Consider the following 18,614-nt stretch of genomic DNA (forward strand, 5'->3'; position numbering starts at 1 on the left):
TGCAGTTGAATTTTCCTATTGGCTGTTGCGGTACTTCGTGACGGAAGCGGTGACAGCTGACGTAAGCAGGTTCCAGCTCACCACGCCAGATTCATGTACATGTCGTCTTGCGACCGTGTTAGGAATAATAATAACATAGAGTCTGACAGCAGCTGTCAATTAATCCGTCACTACGAGTCTCAGGTGCCTCAATTCTTGGTCTTCTATGCGCCAACACTAGACTGACACGTGTGTGTGTGTGTGTGTGTGTGTGTGTGTGTGTGTGTGTGTATGTGTGTGTGTGTGTGTGTGTGTGTGTGTGTGTGTGTGTGTCACTCTCTCACACTGCTGCCTTTTTATGCCGCTCTCCCCACGCTTACTGAAATTAGACACAGGTGTTAGACATTAGCTCAGGTGTAAGCGCCCTTACCGCTTTTCTCTCCCGGACGGGCGCTTGACCACGCCCCCGCTGCCACACACGGCTTGTAATAAAACATTTGCAGTAAACAGTACCCTAGCAAGAAAGTCATTGGTCACTATCTTCCTCCTCTTGTGCACATGAAACCACTGAAGTCATCTCCATCGGTGTCAGAGTTGAATAGGGTAGCCTCAGCTTTAGTTGTCTTTTTGCACTGAGTCAATTCATCACGCTGCTGTTTCCAACGTCTCCCGTGCAGCAGCTCTATTTCCTTTTCCAACAGCCAGATCAATCGCCTTCAACTTGAAAGCTGCATCATATGCGTTTCTCCGTGTCTTGAGGGTGACAAAATGACTACCGTAATCAGAATGATGGGAAGTTTGAGCGCGCTCGATTTAATCTAAACAGTAAACAAAAAAGTTGTTTGACCTTAACCCGTTCGGCAATTTCATTGGTCTAATGAAAGCTTCATGCCGCCAAAAAACTGAGCACGTCACAGAATGTTTTTTTTTTTTTAAATAAAATTTGAAAGCGGGAAAAATCCATATAAGCTATTAGCCGCATCGTTGTTTAAGCCGCGAGGTTCAAAGCGTGGGGAAAAAGTTGCGGCTTATAGTCCGGAAATTACGGTACATGGGATGCACATATAACCTAAATTGCACAACATGTTCCCTTAAGCTGCACAATGTGTTCTGATACAATAGATTGACCTTCAGAGAGTCAATGGATATTCTATAGTCAACAGAGAGAGGATTCTCTGCACTCCACAGACACTTAGCTTGTTTCTCCAGGGACATGTACTTGTCAGTTTACAAACATACAATCTCATTATATAGCTGATCTATATATATTTCATATTCTATGGACTGCAATGCGACCTAGACAGAATTATTGTTCACCACAATGCAAGTGAAAAATGACTGTAATATCATTTTTTTATATATTTGGTGTGACAGTACTGCAGCATCAATTGTAAATTTGGCCTTATTCATGGTCCCCCAAATTAGTTCTCTTTTGTTAAGATCTATTTTGTACATTTTGTTTAATTAATTTAACAAAATAGTGTGGATTTATGTTGTCACAATCAGTCTCTGACTAACCATAACCTGTATCACCTAAGGTTGCCAAAGTTCGTTTTGTTCTTCAATAATATAGGGCTATTCAATCATTTTAACACACACACACACACACACACACACACACACACACACACACACACACACACACACACACACACACACACACACACACACACACAAACACACACACAGTAGCAGAATGATGTGTCAATGCACAATCCCATCTGTAAATCCCTGCTCCAGTTTTCAACTATCACTCAAGCAAAGCTAATGCCTGAAAACAATCAAATAATCTAGTAGCTAAAACACCTATAAGAGAACCGAGCTCCAAGTATTAGCAAATCTAATTCACCTTACAATAAAAAGAATGCAGGCTACTCTAAAAACAGGCTTAAATATCCTTAATATATGATCTATTGGAACTCTAATTTAAATAGTTGTAACCATCAAAACCCATTTGAACATCTGTATCATACATCAAGCAACATCCTGCGGCCACATTACGCAACACTGGAAGCCCTGTTTTCAAATAGCCAACCCAACTTAAGGAGTTGGAGTGAAATAATTAATTCACTTGTCTCAGAAAAAGGGACATATCCTTTTACTAGGTCTGTACATCTGTGTTTGACTATCTCTAGGGCACTGCAGTACCGGCTGTACCATAGAGTATAGAATGTGAGTTATAATAATAGAGCTATAAGCCCAGGGGACATCAGTATAAGAGCACTGACGTCTACTCTGAAAGTAAACAAATTGTGTGCTAAATGGGGTTTTAGCTGAAGAAAAAGGTATCCATTAAAGGGAATGTAATATTTCACTGCACCTTCTAAAAAATAATTTATAATAATTTTTACCTCAATTATTGAATATAGAAGCTAAATTCAAATAAAGGCTTTTAGAATTGTATTTGAAAAAGTGATTTGGACTATCACTTTTTATTAAATATTTAAAATATACAATTATAAATTAATCTATATACACTTTATTTATGCACTGCTGTTTCTCGCAGAAGAGATGCAGCCAATGTGAATGTCCAACGCGACCGCCTGCTCACACACCGCTCGCACATCACTCATGCAACACCTCATGGAGGATGTGTGAACCCAGCATAATGTGTGAAAAATGGATATAGAGTTAAAAGGCAGACATTGAGCTGTGCAAATGACAATTGTAGAGACTGTGGCACTGCTGATTGTGAGCATTCTATCAGTAGTCCTGTTGCTAGGAGCCCAGTAGGTCACAATCTCCTCAAGGCAAATCAGTGCTAATGATGCTAACCTTGAGATGTCACTGCTTGAATTATTCATTTGACTCATGGAGTTTGATTCCATGCTGCTGATCTGTTGTACTGCCGCATTACTGGAAGTAAATTGTTAGCAAAAAACTTCAATACATTAGGATATAAAAAGTAAATTATTGTCTAACGCAGTAAATATCTAAACTTTCTTCTCATCTTGCTTTTCCTCTCAACAGTGGCAATGATTCACACCTACACTTTTCAGCAACCATAACCTCAGAGTCACAACTGAGGCGGTAAATGAACAAAACTAATAAGGAGGATTTTTAATCACTTTTAATGCCCACAGGAGGATGTGATGAAAGAAGGCATGTGTGTGTGTGTGTGTGTGTGTGTGTGTGTGTGTGTGTGTGTGTGTGTGTGTGTGTGTGTGTGTGTGTGTGTGTGTGTGTAGAGAGAGAGTGAGGGAGTTTTTGTGCTCACTGGGTTAGCAAGTTTCCTTTATAAATGTAGTATAATTTAGTAATATAAAGTATAAATGTGTGTAACAGTGTGTAACAACACCATTGACTGATGCACACCCATTAAAGGTCAAACGAAAGGTCCCTTTGCCAAATGTTTTTCCATTATCGCCAGTTTCTAAAGGCATCAATCATCAGACTTAAAAAAGTTCTGGTATCTTGCTTAGATTTACCATTTCTTGCTTTAAGTCATTACCCTTATTTAATTGATCATGAGAAAGTTTTTACAAGCAATTTCATTTCTTTCATTCAAATTAAGTATTTCAGCAAACATAATTTAGCTGGATTAGGTCAAATTTATGTACTACAGTAGTTTTAACTAAACTTTATTTGGTTTATCAAATAAAATGTACTAATGTTTCATTTAATTAATTTAGTCTGTCCAACTTACTTTATTTTATTAATCATTTATATATGCGAGGTGAGCTAGTGTAATGGGGCTTTTCCACTGCACGGTATTGCTCGACTCGACTCGGCTTTTTGGGGGTTTTCCACTGTGGATAGTACCTGGTACCTGGTACTTTTTTTAGTACCACCTCGGTCGAGGTTCCAAGTGAGTCGAGCGATACTAAATGTGACATCAAAACGCAGCAGATCACTGATTGGTCAGAGAGAATTGTCACTACCAGCATCACTGGATTCAAACCTGTCTACTGGTAGATTTTAACCCTTAAAAGATAGCTCACAAAAAAACACCAGTTACATACACACAAAAAACAAAACACCACAAACAACAGAATGCAATTTAATACGATATATTTTTACCCCCATCCATAACACAATTATAAACACAATGTTTAACAGAAAACAGTTATAAAAAATAAAAAACACTGTAGCTGAAATAGTCTATCAGTGTTGATTGACTCAGGCACCTGTATTTTTTAATCAAAATCAGCAGATTTCGAGTGTCCTATTCACTCACAAGTATCAAAATCAAAACAACAGGGAGGCAAGAAATAGAGGGTAATTAGATTGGCATGAAAAAGTTTTTGAATTTAAAGGAAAGAAAAAACTAGACGCCACACTCACTCTGAGCGAGGTGCGCAAATGTGGGACTGTAAATGTATGCGATTAGGTGTGTGTGGTTTTGTGTGGGTGTGTGTGCATGTTTGTAAATCACTGACCATGGATGGCAGGGAGAACTATTCCCTTGAGGTTGCAAAGACGCAGACACAAGTCGATTACCTGAACTGGTTACTTGACAACGGCATTCGCATAAGACGACAACACTCTGCAGCCAGCATTAGGAAGTGCGGCGCGGAACCTCTTCACTCCGACGTTAACACTGGCCAAACACACAGCACGTCCCGCTCAAGCTTAGGAACTGATCTCATACACCCTCAGATAATTGGTGCACCTTGCTTTTTACTAGTTCCTCTCCACTCTCCCTGTCTCCATCTTTACCTTCCTTTTTTATCATTTTCCTTAATTGTTTTTGTTCCCTATATGGGCATGGATGGGGCGGATTTTTTCATGCACTGCCACGTGACATCAACCAGCTAGTTATAAATTTAGCAACAGCAATAGCAGAATAATTTGTTCATGTGACTTTTGAATTGTGTGCAAAACCACGCTGTGGTCAATAAATTATGTGCCGACGTTCCACTTATAGTGACGAACGAAACAACGTGAAACTAAAAAGTCTTTCAGGAAGTGTCTCGGCTGTTGGCCGCACACGGCTACCACCGGACCTACCAACAGTTTAGGGAGAAGTTAAAAAAAATTAAATTGACTACAGAAGCATCAAGGACCACAACAGCCTGAGTGGTTCAAACTGAAGAAAGTGGACATGGTTCAACCAAATGGACACTATCTATGGCAATAGATGGGACGGAGAGTGTCCTGGACTTGGCCACGGCGTTGTTGGAGCCCATGATGGAGGATGGTGCGTTTTGTTACATTACCTCTATATTCTGCTTGAAAGCTTCACTTTATTTAGTTGACCAGCTACTGGAAAGCTTGCTTCTAAAACAACCAGGCCAATTTAACTGTTACACTTGTGTAAAATCACCATGCAACAACTGCTTTATGCAGCACAATGAGCTAGTAGCTAACAGCTAGCTGTCAAGTTATTGTTTATGGTCAGTAATGTTTGTGTCACGTTTAAGATGATGTCAGGGCAGTAGAGGCGGCGCAACTATGATTATCAGCCTATAATCCCACCCACGTTGAGGCGGCACTAGACTGCAGTGGAAAAGCAAGCTCAGAAAAGTAAAGCAAACAGAGTCGAGTCAAACCGTAATGTGCAGTGGAAAAATGCAATAAGAACAGTGAAACTGTTGCACTGTCAATTTGATAGCATCTGCTTAATGAGATAAGCAGCACTCAAATTAAGTTTCACTTGAAAGTGAATGTCCATTAGTGAGGTTTCATTTGTGAATGATTCAGTATTTTGAAACAAATCTTTCAAGTTAACAAATCATTCTCATTCACCTCAATACACAAGGCTCATTTGAGATGAGCAAGTTCTGCACAGAAGTGATTACCGTTGATCAGTGGCAGGTGCATGTCAGTTAGAAATCTGTCCGACTTGCTCATGGTGACGTATGCCAAAAAAGCCAGGTGGCTCAGTTAGATTTTTCCAGCTGAGCAAGCTGCAAGCATGATGGGAAACAACTTGCAGATGGCACAGCTTAATGCTCATTGGATTAAAAAAAAACTTGATATTTCATTCTCTTCAAAAAAAAATAATTGATTTCTTTAATATCATGTTTTATGTTCAGTAATTACACTCACCTAGAGGATTATTAGGAACACCTGTTCAATTTGTCATTAATGCAATTATCTAATCAACCAATTACATGGCAGTTGCTTCAATGCATTTAGGGGTGTGGTCCTGGTCAAGACAATCTCCTGAACTCCAAACTGAATGTCTGAATGGGAAAGAAAGGTGATTTAAGCGATTTTGAGCGTGGCATGGTTGTTGGTGCCAGACGGGTATTTCACAATCTGCTCAGTTACTGGGATTTTCACGCACAACCATTTCTAGGGTTTACAAAGAATGGTGTGAAAAGGGAAAAACATCCAGTATGCGGCAGTCCTGTGGACGAAAATGCCTTGTTGATGCTAGAGGTCAGAGGAGAATGGGCCGACTGATTCAAGCTGATAGAAGAGCAACTTTGCCTGAAATAACCACTCGTTACAACCGAGGTATGCAGCAAAGCATTTGTGAAGCCACAACATGCACAACCTTGAGGCGGATGGGCTACAACAGCAGAAGACCCCACCGGTACCACTCATCTCCACTACAAATAGGAAAAAGAGGCTACAATTTGCAAGAGCTCACCAAAATTGGACAGTTGAAGACTGGAAAAATGTTGCCTGGTCTGATGAGTCTCGATTTCTGTTGAGACATTCAGATGGTAGAGTCAGAATTTGGTGTAAACAGAATGAGAACATGGATCCATCATGCCTTGTTACCACTGTGCAGGCTGGTGGTGGTGGTGTAATGGTGTGGGGGATGTTTTCTTGGCACACTTTAGGCCCCTTAGTGCCAATTGGGCATCGTTTAAATGCCACGGCCTACCTGAGCATTGTTTCTGACCATGTCCATCCCTTTATGGCTACCATGTACCCATCCTCTGATGGTTACTTCCAGCAGGATAATGCACCATGTCACAAAGCTCGAATCATTTCAAATTGGTTTCTTGAACATGACAATGAGTTCACTGTACTAAAATGGCCCCCACAGTCACCAGATCTCAACCCAATAGAGCATCTTTGGGATGTGGTGGAACGGGAGCTTCGTGCCCTGGATGTGCATCCCACAAATCTCCATCAACTGCAAGATGCTATCCTATCAATATTGGCCAACATTTCTAAAGAATGCTTTCAGCACCTTGTTGAATCAATGCCACGTAGAATTAAGGCCGTTCTGAAGGCGAAAGGGGGTCAAACACAGTATTAGTATGGTGTTCCTAATAATCCTTTAGGTGAGTGTATATGTGAATATCCCCAACACAATCTATGGGATATGCGAGTTTTATCATATTTCTGAACTATTTAAACTACAAATGGATGGAAAGACACGTCTTATTGGCTAAATTAAATAACAGGTACATTGAATGTCTTTTTCATCATATTTATTTTCATCTTAAAGCAACAGAATTTAAATTTTATCCAATTTATCAGCAAGAGCGCATGAACATGAATCCTGCCTTTGATCTCATAGGTGACTGATCCACTATGAGATGTGAGAATTATCCTCAGCTGACATCTGTTTCCTCTTTGACAGGTACACAGGTCTTTAGACTTTGCATTGCACACAGTCATCCACAAGAAGTGTTCGGCCAAACTATTGTTTTCCCATCGTTGATATTTAAACTTTCGGGAAGTCATTACTATAATGAGATATTATTTATGTTTATATTTATAACAATACTTAACTATATAATACTTAAATAATATTTGTTGAATAATCAATTCAGTTTCTCCGCTTGTACACATTGCAATAGGCAAGCGCTATATAGTAAAGTAGCTGGCTGAGATTTTAGCGGAAATACATAGGCTGCGTGCCGTGCGTTGTCCATTGTCCAATTTGACAGCACATATTTTACTCCTCCCCTGACTGCAGCCGTCTACTCTCGGGATGGGCAAATCGATCCAAAAGTATCGTTATTTCCGATACTGAAGTTGTATCTAAAATATTGATTCTCACACAAAAATATAGATAAAAAAAAATTGTAAACTAGGGATATTATTATTTGGTTACCATGAACATGAACAATAATCATAAACTTCAAAGTGAAATGAGGCTACATATCATGGTTTCACCTGCAGAATGAATTCACCCCTTCACTAAACTAGTTGAATAGGTCGTTTGAGTGAACAAGATGAGACGTCTCATTCATAAATTAACTGAATGTACTGATACACTTGTTCGCGAAAGACTTGAATGACTGGGTTAAACGACTGAACGAGAGGAGGCATGTTGTTCTTTCAGTTCGGCATGCTAATCAATTGCATTCAACAAGGAGAGAAAGAGGTGAAATGTACTAAAACACATTTAAAGGTATGCAAAATCATAATTCCTAATTTATGAATGTGTAAAAATGACTGAAGACCATGAAGCCCAGCATTTGACAAAATAGGATTTGTGGTGAAAACAGTTATGGCATTTAAACTCTATTTTTAAAATATCTTCGTACATTTGTAGACATGCGAAATCCCTTTGCGTTGCTTTTAAAGACTGACTTTAGTTTAAGCCAAGAGCATTCAAGAACGGGCAGTGAAGGAGCTTATCATTGGTTTGACTAACTGAATGAATACTCACCTTTACTGAAATAGTAGCAGGGCTCCAGACTGCATCCAAAATAAATGATAGTGACAATAATTTAAAATCTAGTCACTATTGGCAACGTGTGCTTTCGGGATGTGTGCTTTCATATGTGGTTTCGTCAGATATCAGAGATATTGAATACATCTTTAGAGTATTCACCCTTTCTGTTGATGATATAAGCTCGCTGGCTGCACACGACATCAAACATAAATGATGTCCAATTTGTGAACAAATTACTTTTGAACCGGGTCTAGTTAATGAATCACCCGACAAGATTTGTTTTTTTTAAATCACCCGACAAGAGCTCTTTTGAACTCAGGAGCTCAGGTTAGCAGTTTGAATTTGATTCACTTTCTCAGTGAATCAGCTGTAAGTGAGTTCACAACTGGGAGCGCAGACATCTCAAAATAGTAGTCCCATTCTTATTTCGGCTTGTGTAAATTAAAAGTTCTGTGTTTTGCACCAAATATTTTTCCCCCGGTTATTATTGTCACGTTCAGTCTGCACCTTTTTCCAGGACTCTTATTTTGAAGTTCTCTCCCTCACTACATTTCCCATAAGCCACTGCCCTGATCACTCCTTTATTGTCCCCACCTGTTTGTCATTCCCTCGTCTAATCCTTTGTGCATATATACCCTTCAGTTTCTCCTAGTTTCTGTCAGTCCTTGAAGTGTTATGTTTAGAGTGTGATGTTTACCCCAGTGTTTGCTCCTACCCCAGTGTTTGCTCCTACCCCAGTGTTTGCTCCTACCCCAGTGTTTGCTCCTACTCCAGTGTTTGCTCCTACTCCAGTGTTTGCTCCTACTCCAGTGTTTGCTCCTACTCCAGTGTTTGCTCCTACTCCAGTGTTTATTATTAAAGGATTGAAAGTTCCTACTCCAACGACTCCAAAGCACACCAAGCGTTACAATTATTGATTGGGATTGGAGTAGCACAATAAACGACATCTGGCATGTCATTCAATTTGCACTCTTGTAGTCTTTGTGTCTGGGCCAATTCACTGTAAAGAAATACAAATATTTTTTTCTCTATATATATATAACTGCTCACAAAGTATAGTCAGGACATTACTTATGTAAAAACAAAACAGCACCATCACTGTTTGAAAAAGTACATTTTTATCAAATCTGGACAGGCGCCATTTCCAGCCATCACTCCAACACCTTATCCTTGAGTAATCATGCTAAATTGCTAATTTGGTACTATAAAATCACTTGCCATTATATTAAACACAGTTGAAAGATATTTGGTTTGTTAAATGAAGCTTAACATAGTCTTTGTGTTTGTTTTTGAATTGTCACAATATGCAATAGACTGGCATGTCTTAACAGCTTTCTCTAGAAACTCGTCAGTCAATCATTGTTTTGAGGAATGAAGGCTATACAATGCTTGAAAATGCCAAAAAACGGAAGATTTCAAACAAAGGTGTACACTAACATCTTCAAAGACAAAGGACAACAGGCTCTAACAATGACAGAAAGAGATGTGGAAGGCAAGATGTACCACTAAACAAGAGGATAAGTACATCAGAGACTCTAGTTTGAGAAATTGATGGCTCACATGTCCTCAGCTTCATTGAATTCTACCCCCTCAACACCAGTTTCATGTACAACAGAAAAGAGAAGACTCAAGGGTGCAGGCCTTATTGAAAGAAGAAAAAGCCACTTTTGAAACAGAAAAACAAAAATACAATTTTAGAGTGGGCAAGTAAACAGAGACATTGGACAACAGATAATTGGAAAAGAGTGTTATGGGTCTTAACCCCAATGAGCTTTTGTTGTATCAGCTAGACTGTATGTGTGTGAGAATTGTCAGACAAGACAGCCACATCTAATGCAAGTGCTACAGGAAGCGTGGGGTGAAATATCACCTGAGTATCTGGACAAACTGACAGCTAGAATGCCTAGGATCTGCAAAGCTGTCACTGGGAGGATTTTTTGGTTAGAACTCTTTGAATTAGTTAAGATAAGAAGTTCAGAATGGTGCCAAAAAATGAAATGCCTTGTTGATGAGAGAGGTCAAAGAAAGGCCAGACTGGTTCGAACTGACAAAGTCTACGGTATGGTAAAATAACAATATTAGGTAGGATTTATGAGGATTCCTCACAGATCTACCTTTATTATTGTGAATAAATCCTTTGAACTGTTCCTCTGCTCTTAGGTCTGTTTGTCTCACTCTCACCGCTCTGACAGGAAGAGCTAAAATCTTCTAACACTCTGTAATGATACTTAATGAACTTAAAGGCCTGAGTGAGCAGCCCAGTGGTACCTCCATTATAGCTGGGTGGCTTAGACTAGCCAGAGCTGCCAATCACTCGGTTTTCCACCATTCTACAGCTTTGTTGGAGCTTGGCTATTGACCATCTGGCAGTTGTAACAAAGCAACCAGCACAGAGCACAAAAGACACTATCTGGGCTCAGACTCCCACTAACAACCAGTTATTTACACCATCAGACTGCGACTGGGACTGGCCTCTCTCCAAATTACTGCTGACTAGAAATACACTTTCATGACATGAAACTGAGTTTACATTTCAAGGATGTGAAAAACAAAAATCTGTAAAGTAATTGAGAAAGATTTCTGTTTTTGTGCGTGCATTTTTAAATTTATTACAATCGCAGCATTGTGCTGTCAAATATTATTTTATAATGACCACAGCATTGTATATTTAACAGTTGTCCATGTCAACATACCAAAGAGAGGACTTAAAAATAGAAGACATGTTATATTGCAGCTAAATACTGTATGTTAGCTAACTAGTCCATAGTCCATAATAAAGTGCCTGACATGGTCTTCTGCTGTTATGGCCCATCCGCCTCAAGGTTCGAAGTGCATTCTGATATGATATTCTAATCAGTTGTACAGAGTGGTTATCTGAGTTGTCATAGCCTTTCTGTCAGCTCGAACAAGTCTGGCCATTCTCTCTCATAAACAAGGCATTTCCATCCACAGAACTGCCGCTCAATGGATGTTTTTGTTTCTGGCACCATTCTAAGTAAACTTTAGAGACTGTTGAGCATGAAAATCCCAGGAGATGGGATGAAAATCCCAGGAGACCAGCAGTTACAGAAATACTCAAATCAGCCCATCTGGCACCAACAATCATGCTATGGTCGAAATCACTGAGATTACGTTTTTTTCCCCATTCTGAAGGTTGAACTTTAACTGAAGCTCCTGACCCATATCTGCATGATTTTATGCATTGCACTCCAGCCACACAATTTGCTGATTGGATAATCATATGAATAATTAGGTGTACATGTGTTCCTAAAGTGTTTAGTGAGTGTATATGTATTGTTTGGGTTATGTGAATACACTAAAATGCTCTCTCGCCCACAGAAAGGTAAAACATGTTAAGAAAATATGAGGTTTCTCACGTTAGATTTTGAAAAGATCTCTTCCATTATGCCACTCTGCTGGGCCTTTAAATGCTCAGTTTAAGCAGCTTGGCCATTGTGTTGAGGCCTTATTGAATAGATGTCTTTGGGAGGACTCTGAATAGACACAGGCAAACCACAAAGACTGTCTTGCATTTCAAATTGATGTCCTGGCCTACAGCACTGCTGTGCTGGGACAAGATGGTCTTAGGGTTCACACAGAGATGATGGGGAGCAGATGGAAAAGCATTGTTTATCCGAAATCCAGTTATAAATATAGAATGGTACCTATTAACAAATCTGACAATCAGCATGGAAAAAGAAAAACTTTTTCAAACCTTCTGAGCAATCCATTTTCAAAGAGTTTTCCAGTCATTCATGATTACTGGATAAGGATTGCACATAAAACATAAAGGTATTTTAGCCAATGAAATATTTTAGAGCTATTATAACTACAAACAAAAAAAAATTATTATTCAAACATTATTAAAAAAAAAAAAGGTCTGGAAATCGCATTTTTTTTTACTCATATTTTTTTTAGATTTTCCATGACCCTGGAAAAATTGCTAATAAAAAAATCCAGAAACTGACATGTGATCAATAAATAACTAAATAATTCAAATGTTTCTTCAGAAATTGAGAACTGTTATACAGCATATTTCAAACGAAAGGCACTGTATGTCATCTTGCATTTCAGGACACTAATAAACTAATACAATTTATATAAACAGTTTGTACAATACTCTTATACTCAATACTCAATACTCTGCACTTTTTCATCTCCGAAACATTTCCAAACTCCGCCCCTCCCTCTCTTTTTCTGATGCAGAGATGCTGGTGCATGCCTTTGTCTCCTCCAGGCTTGACTACTGCAATTCACTACTTGTTGGGATCCCTGGCAGGAGCATACAAAGATTGCAGTACATTCAGAACTGCGCTGCCAGGGTCCTGATGGGGGTTCGTAAAATTGAGCACATCACACCCATCCTCCAAAAACTTCACTGGCTCCCTGTTAGACTCAGGATTGATTATAAGATCTGTCTCCTGACCTATCAGTGTGTCTACGGTAGCGCACCAGTGTACCTTAAAGAACTAATTATTTGCATAATCCACACCGACATCTCCGCTCTTCTGACAGCTACAGGAGAAGCGATCTATCTACAGGAGTCTGCAGTTGTATGTAAGTGTGTTTATTTCATTGTTTTTAACGTTGTTATAGTGGTATTCATTGCTAGATCAGGTGCTGTTTGTTTACTGTCTTTAACGCGGGTCGCTTAGACGTGTGCTTGGTGTGTGCGCGCTATATTTGTGTTGACTTGTCCCATAGTATTCGCTGATAGAATTGCTAGACTTGTTTAAACTTGTCACGTAGGATTCGTTGCTAGATTTGCTTAGACTTCGGGTTGGTTATCCTGTGTGTGTGTAAAACTTTCGTCGTTTTAGTGTCTGCAAACAGTGCTTCACTGGTTTCAGAGTATTATTTATTGCTAAGTGCAGCATAATTTATTTGCGCTGTACAGAAGTTGCGTTTGTTCCCGCGCAACCCTGAGTTTCGGTTTCGGGTGACCACGTGACTAGCTTTGTTGTGATAAGTAGCATTAAGGCGTGGCCAGCGCCAGGTAAACTATTTAAACTGTTAGAAACATAGTCATTCAGGAGAAGCGATCTATCTACAGGAGTCTGCAGTTGTATGTAAGTGTGTTTATTTCATTGTTTTTAACGTTGTTATAGTGGTATTCATTGCTAGATCAGGTGCTGTTTGTTTACTGTCTTTAACGCGGGTCGCTTAGACGTGTGCTTGGTGTGTGCGCGCTATATTTGTGTTGACTTGTCCCATAGTATTCGCTGATAGAATTGCTAGACTTGTTTAAACTTGTCACGTAGGATTCGTTGCTAGATTTGCTTAGACTTCGGGTTGGTTATCCTGTGTGTGTGTAAAACTTTCGTCGTTTTAGTGTCTGCAAACAGTGCTTCACTGGTTTCAGAGTATTATTTATTGCTAAGTGCAGCATAATTTATTTGCGCTGTACAGAAGTTGCGTTTGTTCCCGCGCAACCCTGAGTTTCGGTTTCGGGTGACCACGTGACTAGCTTTGTTGTGATAAGTAGCATTAAGGCGTGGCTGCTTTTTTCCACTGAACGGCTCGTAAAAGTTGTTATTTATTGGACTTAATGCTGACGCGGAAGCGGCAGCGGAAGTGGTGGCCCTCATGTGAAGACCTACTTGGGTAAAGACCAGCGAGTCTACCTGTGCGAGTCCACCGAGCAAGGACACTGACAAGGCTCCACTCACCAAAGCACATAAGTATTTTTCTATTCTATCTCTTTTATTATTTTACTTATACATACATACTAAGATGTCTAGTTCACTAATAACACATGCCTTCAAGCACATCCCTGTTATCTGTTGTAGACCGTTCACAAGATACAGATGCAAGACAAAACGCAACCCACACAACCTACGGCCGCTTTGCACATCAACACCTGCTCCACTCTCGTTCTCAGTGGGACTCTGGAACTGCCAGTCTGCTGTGAACAAAGCTGCCTTCATTCCGGCTTTCGCCACGCAGTCCACCCTCAGCATCCTGGCACTGACAGAGACATGGATACGTCCTGAGGATACAGCAACACCTGCTGCTCTCTCTAACAACTTCTCCTTCTCCCACACCCCTCGACATACTGGTAGGGGTGGGGGAACAGGTTTGCTCATTCATAATAACTGGACTTTTTCACCACATGCTTCACTATGTAACAATACATCTTTTGAATTCCATGCCATTACTACAATGCAACCCACAAAAATACATGTTGTTGTCATCTATCGCCCCCAGGTCAGCTGACAAGCTTTCTTGAGGAATTGGATGTCCTGCTGTCCTCCTTGCCAGAGGATGGCAGGCCACTTGTGGTTCTTGGTGATTTCAACATACACCAGGACAAACCCCAGGCCATTGAACTGAATACTCTTCTGGCCTCATTTGACTTGGAAAGACTACACACCACAGCAACTCACAGGTCGGGCAACCAGCTGGACCTCATTTTTACACGTAACTGTACCACCTCTAATATTCTTGTTACACCTTTACATGTTTCTGATCACTACTTTGTTCAATTCAACATGATTCTCCCATCCATTGTAAAACCGACCCCACCTTTGGTTTCCTTTCGCCGTAACCTCCGTTCCCTCTCACCCTCTCGCCTTTCCACTGATGTCTCTGCCTCTCTTCCCACAATAAATGTATTTTCCATGCTTGATGTGAACACTGCCACAGACACACTTAGCTCTACTTTAACAACCTGTCTAGACAACATCTGTCCTCTCTCCTCTAGACCAGCACGGACTACACCACCCAGCCCCTGGCTGTCTGACATCCTTCGTGAACATCGGACTGTTCTCAGGGCAGCTGAGAGGAGATGGCGGAAATCTAAAGATCCAGCTGATCTAGGTAAATATCAGCTTCTGCTCGCAACTTTTTCAAATAACGTTAAAACTGCAAAAACTTCATATTACCAGACCAAAATCAACAGCACCACAGACACTCGTAGCTTGTTTAGAACATTTAACACACTTCTCTGCCCTCCCCTCCACCACCTGACACATCACTGACAGCAGATATATTCGCCACATTTTTTACTGATAAGGTTACAGCCATCAGCAATACATTCACAGCACCACACCCTGTCAAACACCTGGCTCCTGTATGCAACCCTTCTTTCACTATGTTCTCTCCTTTAACTGACACTGAGGTCTCTAAACTCCTCCTCTCCAACCACCCCACAACCTGTTCCCTTGACCCCATTCCATCACACCTTCTCCAGGCCATCTCTCCGTCCATCCTACCGGCACTTACACACATAATTAACACATCTCTTCTTGCAGGCACTTTTCCCACTACATTTAAGCAGGCTCGAGTAACCCCACTGCTGAAAAAACCTGCACTTAACCCCACACAGATAGAACACTACAGACCAGTCTCTCTCATCCCATTCATGGCAAAAACACTTGAAAGGGCAGTTTTCAATCAGATCTCCGCCTATCTCTCACAGAACAAGCTGCTGGATGACAATCAGTCGGGCTTCAAAAGTGGACACTCCACTGAGACTGCCCTGCTGTCTGTCATCGAGTCGCTGAGACTGGCGAGAGCTGAATCGAGATCATCCGTTCTGATTTTGCTGGACCTTTCTGCTGCCTTTGACACAGTCAACCATCAGATCCTACTCTCCACCCTCTCTAAACTGGGTATCACTGGAACTGTGCTTGACTGGTTCAACTCTTATCTCTCAGAAAGGTCCTTTGAGGTAGCATGGAGAGGGAAGTATCCAAGCCACACCAGTTACTTACTGGGGTACCTCAGGGATCAGTGCTTGGGCCACTTCTCTTCTCCATATACACAACATCACTGGGACCCATCATCCAGTCACATGGTTTCTCTTACCACTGCTACGCTGATGACACGCAACTCTACTTGTCTTTCCAGCCCAACGACACCACAGTGACCGTTCGAATCGCTGCCTGTCTGGCAGACATCTCGGCCTGGATGAAGGAACACCACCTTCAACTCAACCCTGCCAAGACAGAACTCCTTGTCTTTCCAGCCAACCCTGCTGTTGAACACAACATCACCGTGCAGCTGGGTCCAACTACAGTTTCGCCTTCCAAAACGGTCAGAAATCTAGGGGTAACCATTGATGATGAGCTAAATTTCACAGACCACATTTCAAAAACTGCAAGATCTTGTAGATTTACACTCTACAATATCAGGAAGATAAGACCCTTCCTCTCTGTACATGCCACACAACTGCTCGTTCAGTCCCTTGTCATAACTAGACTGGACTACTGTAATGCTCTCATTGCAGGCCTTCCTGCATGTGCTATTAGACCTCTCCAAATGATCCAGAATGCAGCAGCACGTCTGGTCTTTAATGAACCTAAGAGAGCACATGTTACACCACTCTTTGTCTCTCTCCACTGGCTGCCGGTTCATGCACGTATTAAATTCAAGGCCCTGATGCTGGCATATAAAACAGTCACTGGGTCTGCTCCAGCATACCTAAAAACATTTATGCAGAGCTACGTTCCCACCAGAAGCCTCGCGGTCGGCTAAGGAACGTCGCCTTGTCGTACCAAAACAAAGAGGCACCAAAACACTTTCCCGGACTTTCAGTTTCATCATACCACGGTGGTGGAATGACCTTTCCAACTCAATCCGGAAGCTAACTCACTCTCTATCTTCAAAAAGCGGCTAAAAACACATCTTTTCCAAAAGCACTTAACCGGTCAATAATAATAAAAAAAAAAAAAAAATATATATATATTTACATTTCTTGTTGCACTTAAATCTGTTTTGTATACTATTATGATGATAGTAAAACTTTGTAATATGGCACTTTTTGTACCACTGTCTCCCTAAGATGATTCGCTGATGTTCTTCCTCTTTTGTAAGTCGCTTTGGATAAAAGCGTCTGCCAAATGAATAAATGTAAATGTAATGTAAATGTAAATGTACAAACTCCAGGTTCCTAAGTCCAAACTCCGTACTGTGGGAGATAGGGCCTTCCAGGTAACTGCGCCTCGAATGTGGAATGCTCTCCCTAATCACCTAAGGGCGCCACAGTCTATAGAGGTTTTTAAAAATAAATTAAAGACCCACTTATTTTTAACTGCTTTTTCTTAAAACATATCCTGTTTTTGTTGTCACCAATTGTTCTTAATTTTGTTATTAAGTGTTTCAATCTATTTTTATTTATTTATTTATTTATTTTTACCTGTGCACTTGTAGCACTTTGAGATATGTTCCTTCATGTGTAAAGTGCATTACAAATAAAATTTATTATTATTATTATTATTATTATTATTATTATCTTACAGTATGTAATATTAATCAAAGTTTTCAACTAGGCACTACCAGCTGTGAACTTCAATGCACCTCCGATGTTTAACTGTTAATATTTAAGATTAGAACATGTGTTATGCTTCCAGTATATCAAAATTAATTTAATATTGTGAGAGTAATGTTAAATATACAAATATAAATATATAAGTCAGAATAGAAAGAGCACTTGATGTCCTATAAAAATATGTTTAACAAACATATATGGCATGCTAAACGGTAAAAAAAAAAAAGGTCACAGACAAAAGGTAATGATTTGCTTTTGAAATCTAGTATTAACAGGATGATGGTTTCAGGGCACAGATGACGTCAATGTTTGAGCAGGTGGCAGATATGATGTTACAAATATTGTCAGAGCAGTTATGTTCATCTTTGAACCATTAGAGAGAGTTGACTAGCACAATACATTTACAGTGTCAGAAAGTGTTTCTACTGATTTTGCTGGCTCATTTCTCTGTTTTTAAAGGTTCACAGCCTGCACCCATCAAAACAAAATAACTAGAGGCTGATGGGTTTGGCTTTTATCCTCACTTACTGTCATCACTCTAGAACAATATCATATTTACACCAAGCCACATTAACTTAGAGACTGAAAAACTTAAAACAACAAATATCTTGCTAGCCAGAGCACCTTCCTTTTGTCCTATACTGTACAACAATACTGTGGTGTAAAATTACATCAACTATCATCAAGATTCTTTGTTTCTTGAAACACCTGAATGTGCAGTGTATTTACAAACAAACAGAAGTATCACAATTGGCTTCCAGTTTTTATACCATACTGTCTTTAGTTTTTGACTAATATTTGACTGACATCTCTCAACACTTCATCAAGAGT

The 18,614-nt window shown here is 40.1% G+C and overlaps 2 protein-coding genes across 4 annotated transcripts in view; one reads left to right on the forward strand and one right to left on the reverse strand.

Annotated features, from left to right (window-relative positions):
* Positions 1-18,614, reverse strand: part of kif1aa (kinesin family member 1Aa) — a 134,020-nt gene that overhangs the window by 103,851 nt on the left and 11,555 nt on the right. The window lies entirely within an intron of this gene.
* On the forward strand, positions 14,231-16,966 carry LOC127646829 (uncharacterized). Of its 3 annotated transcripts, none has more exons than XM_052130737.1 (4): positions 14,231-14,588; positions 14,720-14,932; positions 15,216-15,331; positions 16,364-16,966. In XM_052130737.1, exons 1-3 carry the CDS (start codon positions 14,246-14,248, stop codon positions 15,329-15,331), a joined length of 672 nt encoding a protein of 223 aa, XP_051986697.1. In that variant the 5' UTR covers positions 14,231-14,245; the 3' UTR covers positions 16,364-16,966. The 3 variants fall into 3 exon arrangements, with proteins under 3 accessions (XP_051986697.1, XP_051986695.1, XP_051986696.1); XM_052130735.1 differs by having other exon boundaries at positions 14,720-14,900; XM_052130736.1 differs by having other exon boundaries at positions 14,231-14,570; positions 14,720-14,900.

Source organism: Xyrauchen texanus, chromosome 7 (genome assembly GCF_025860055.1).
Source record: "Xyrauchen texanus isolate HMW12.3.18 chromosome 7, RBS_HiC_50CHRs, whole genome shotgun sequence".
In the NCBI taxonomy this organism is placed as follows: domain Eukaryota; kingdom Metazoa; phylum Chordata; class Actinopteri; order Cypriniformes; family Catostomidae; genus Xyrauchen; species Xyrauchen texanus.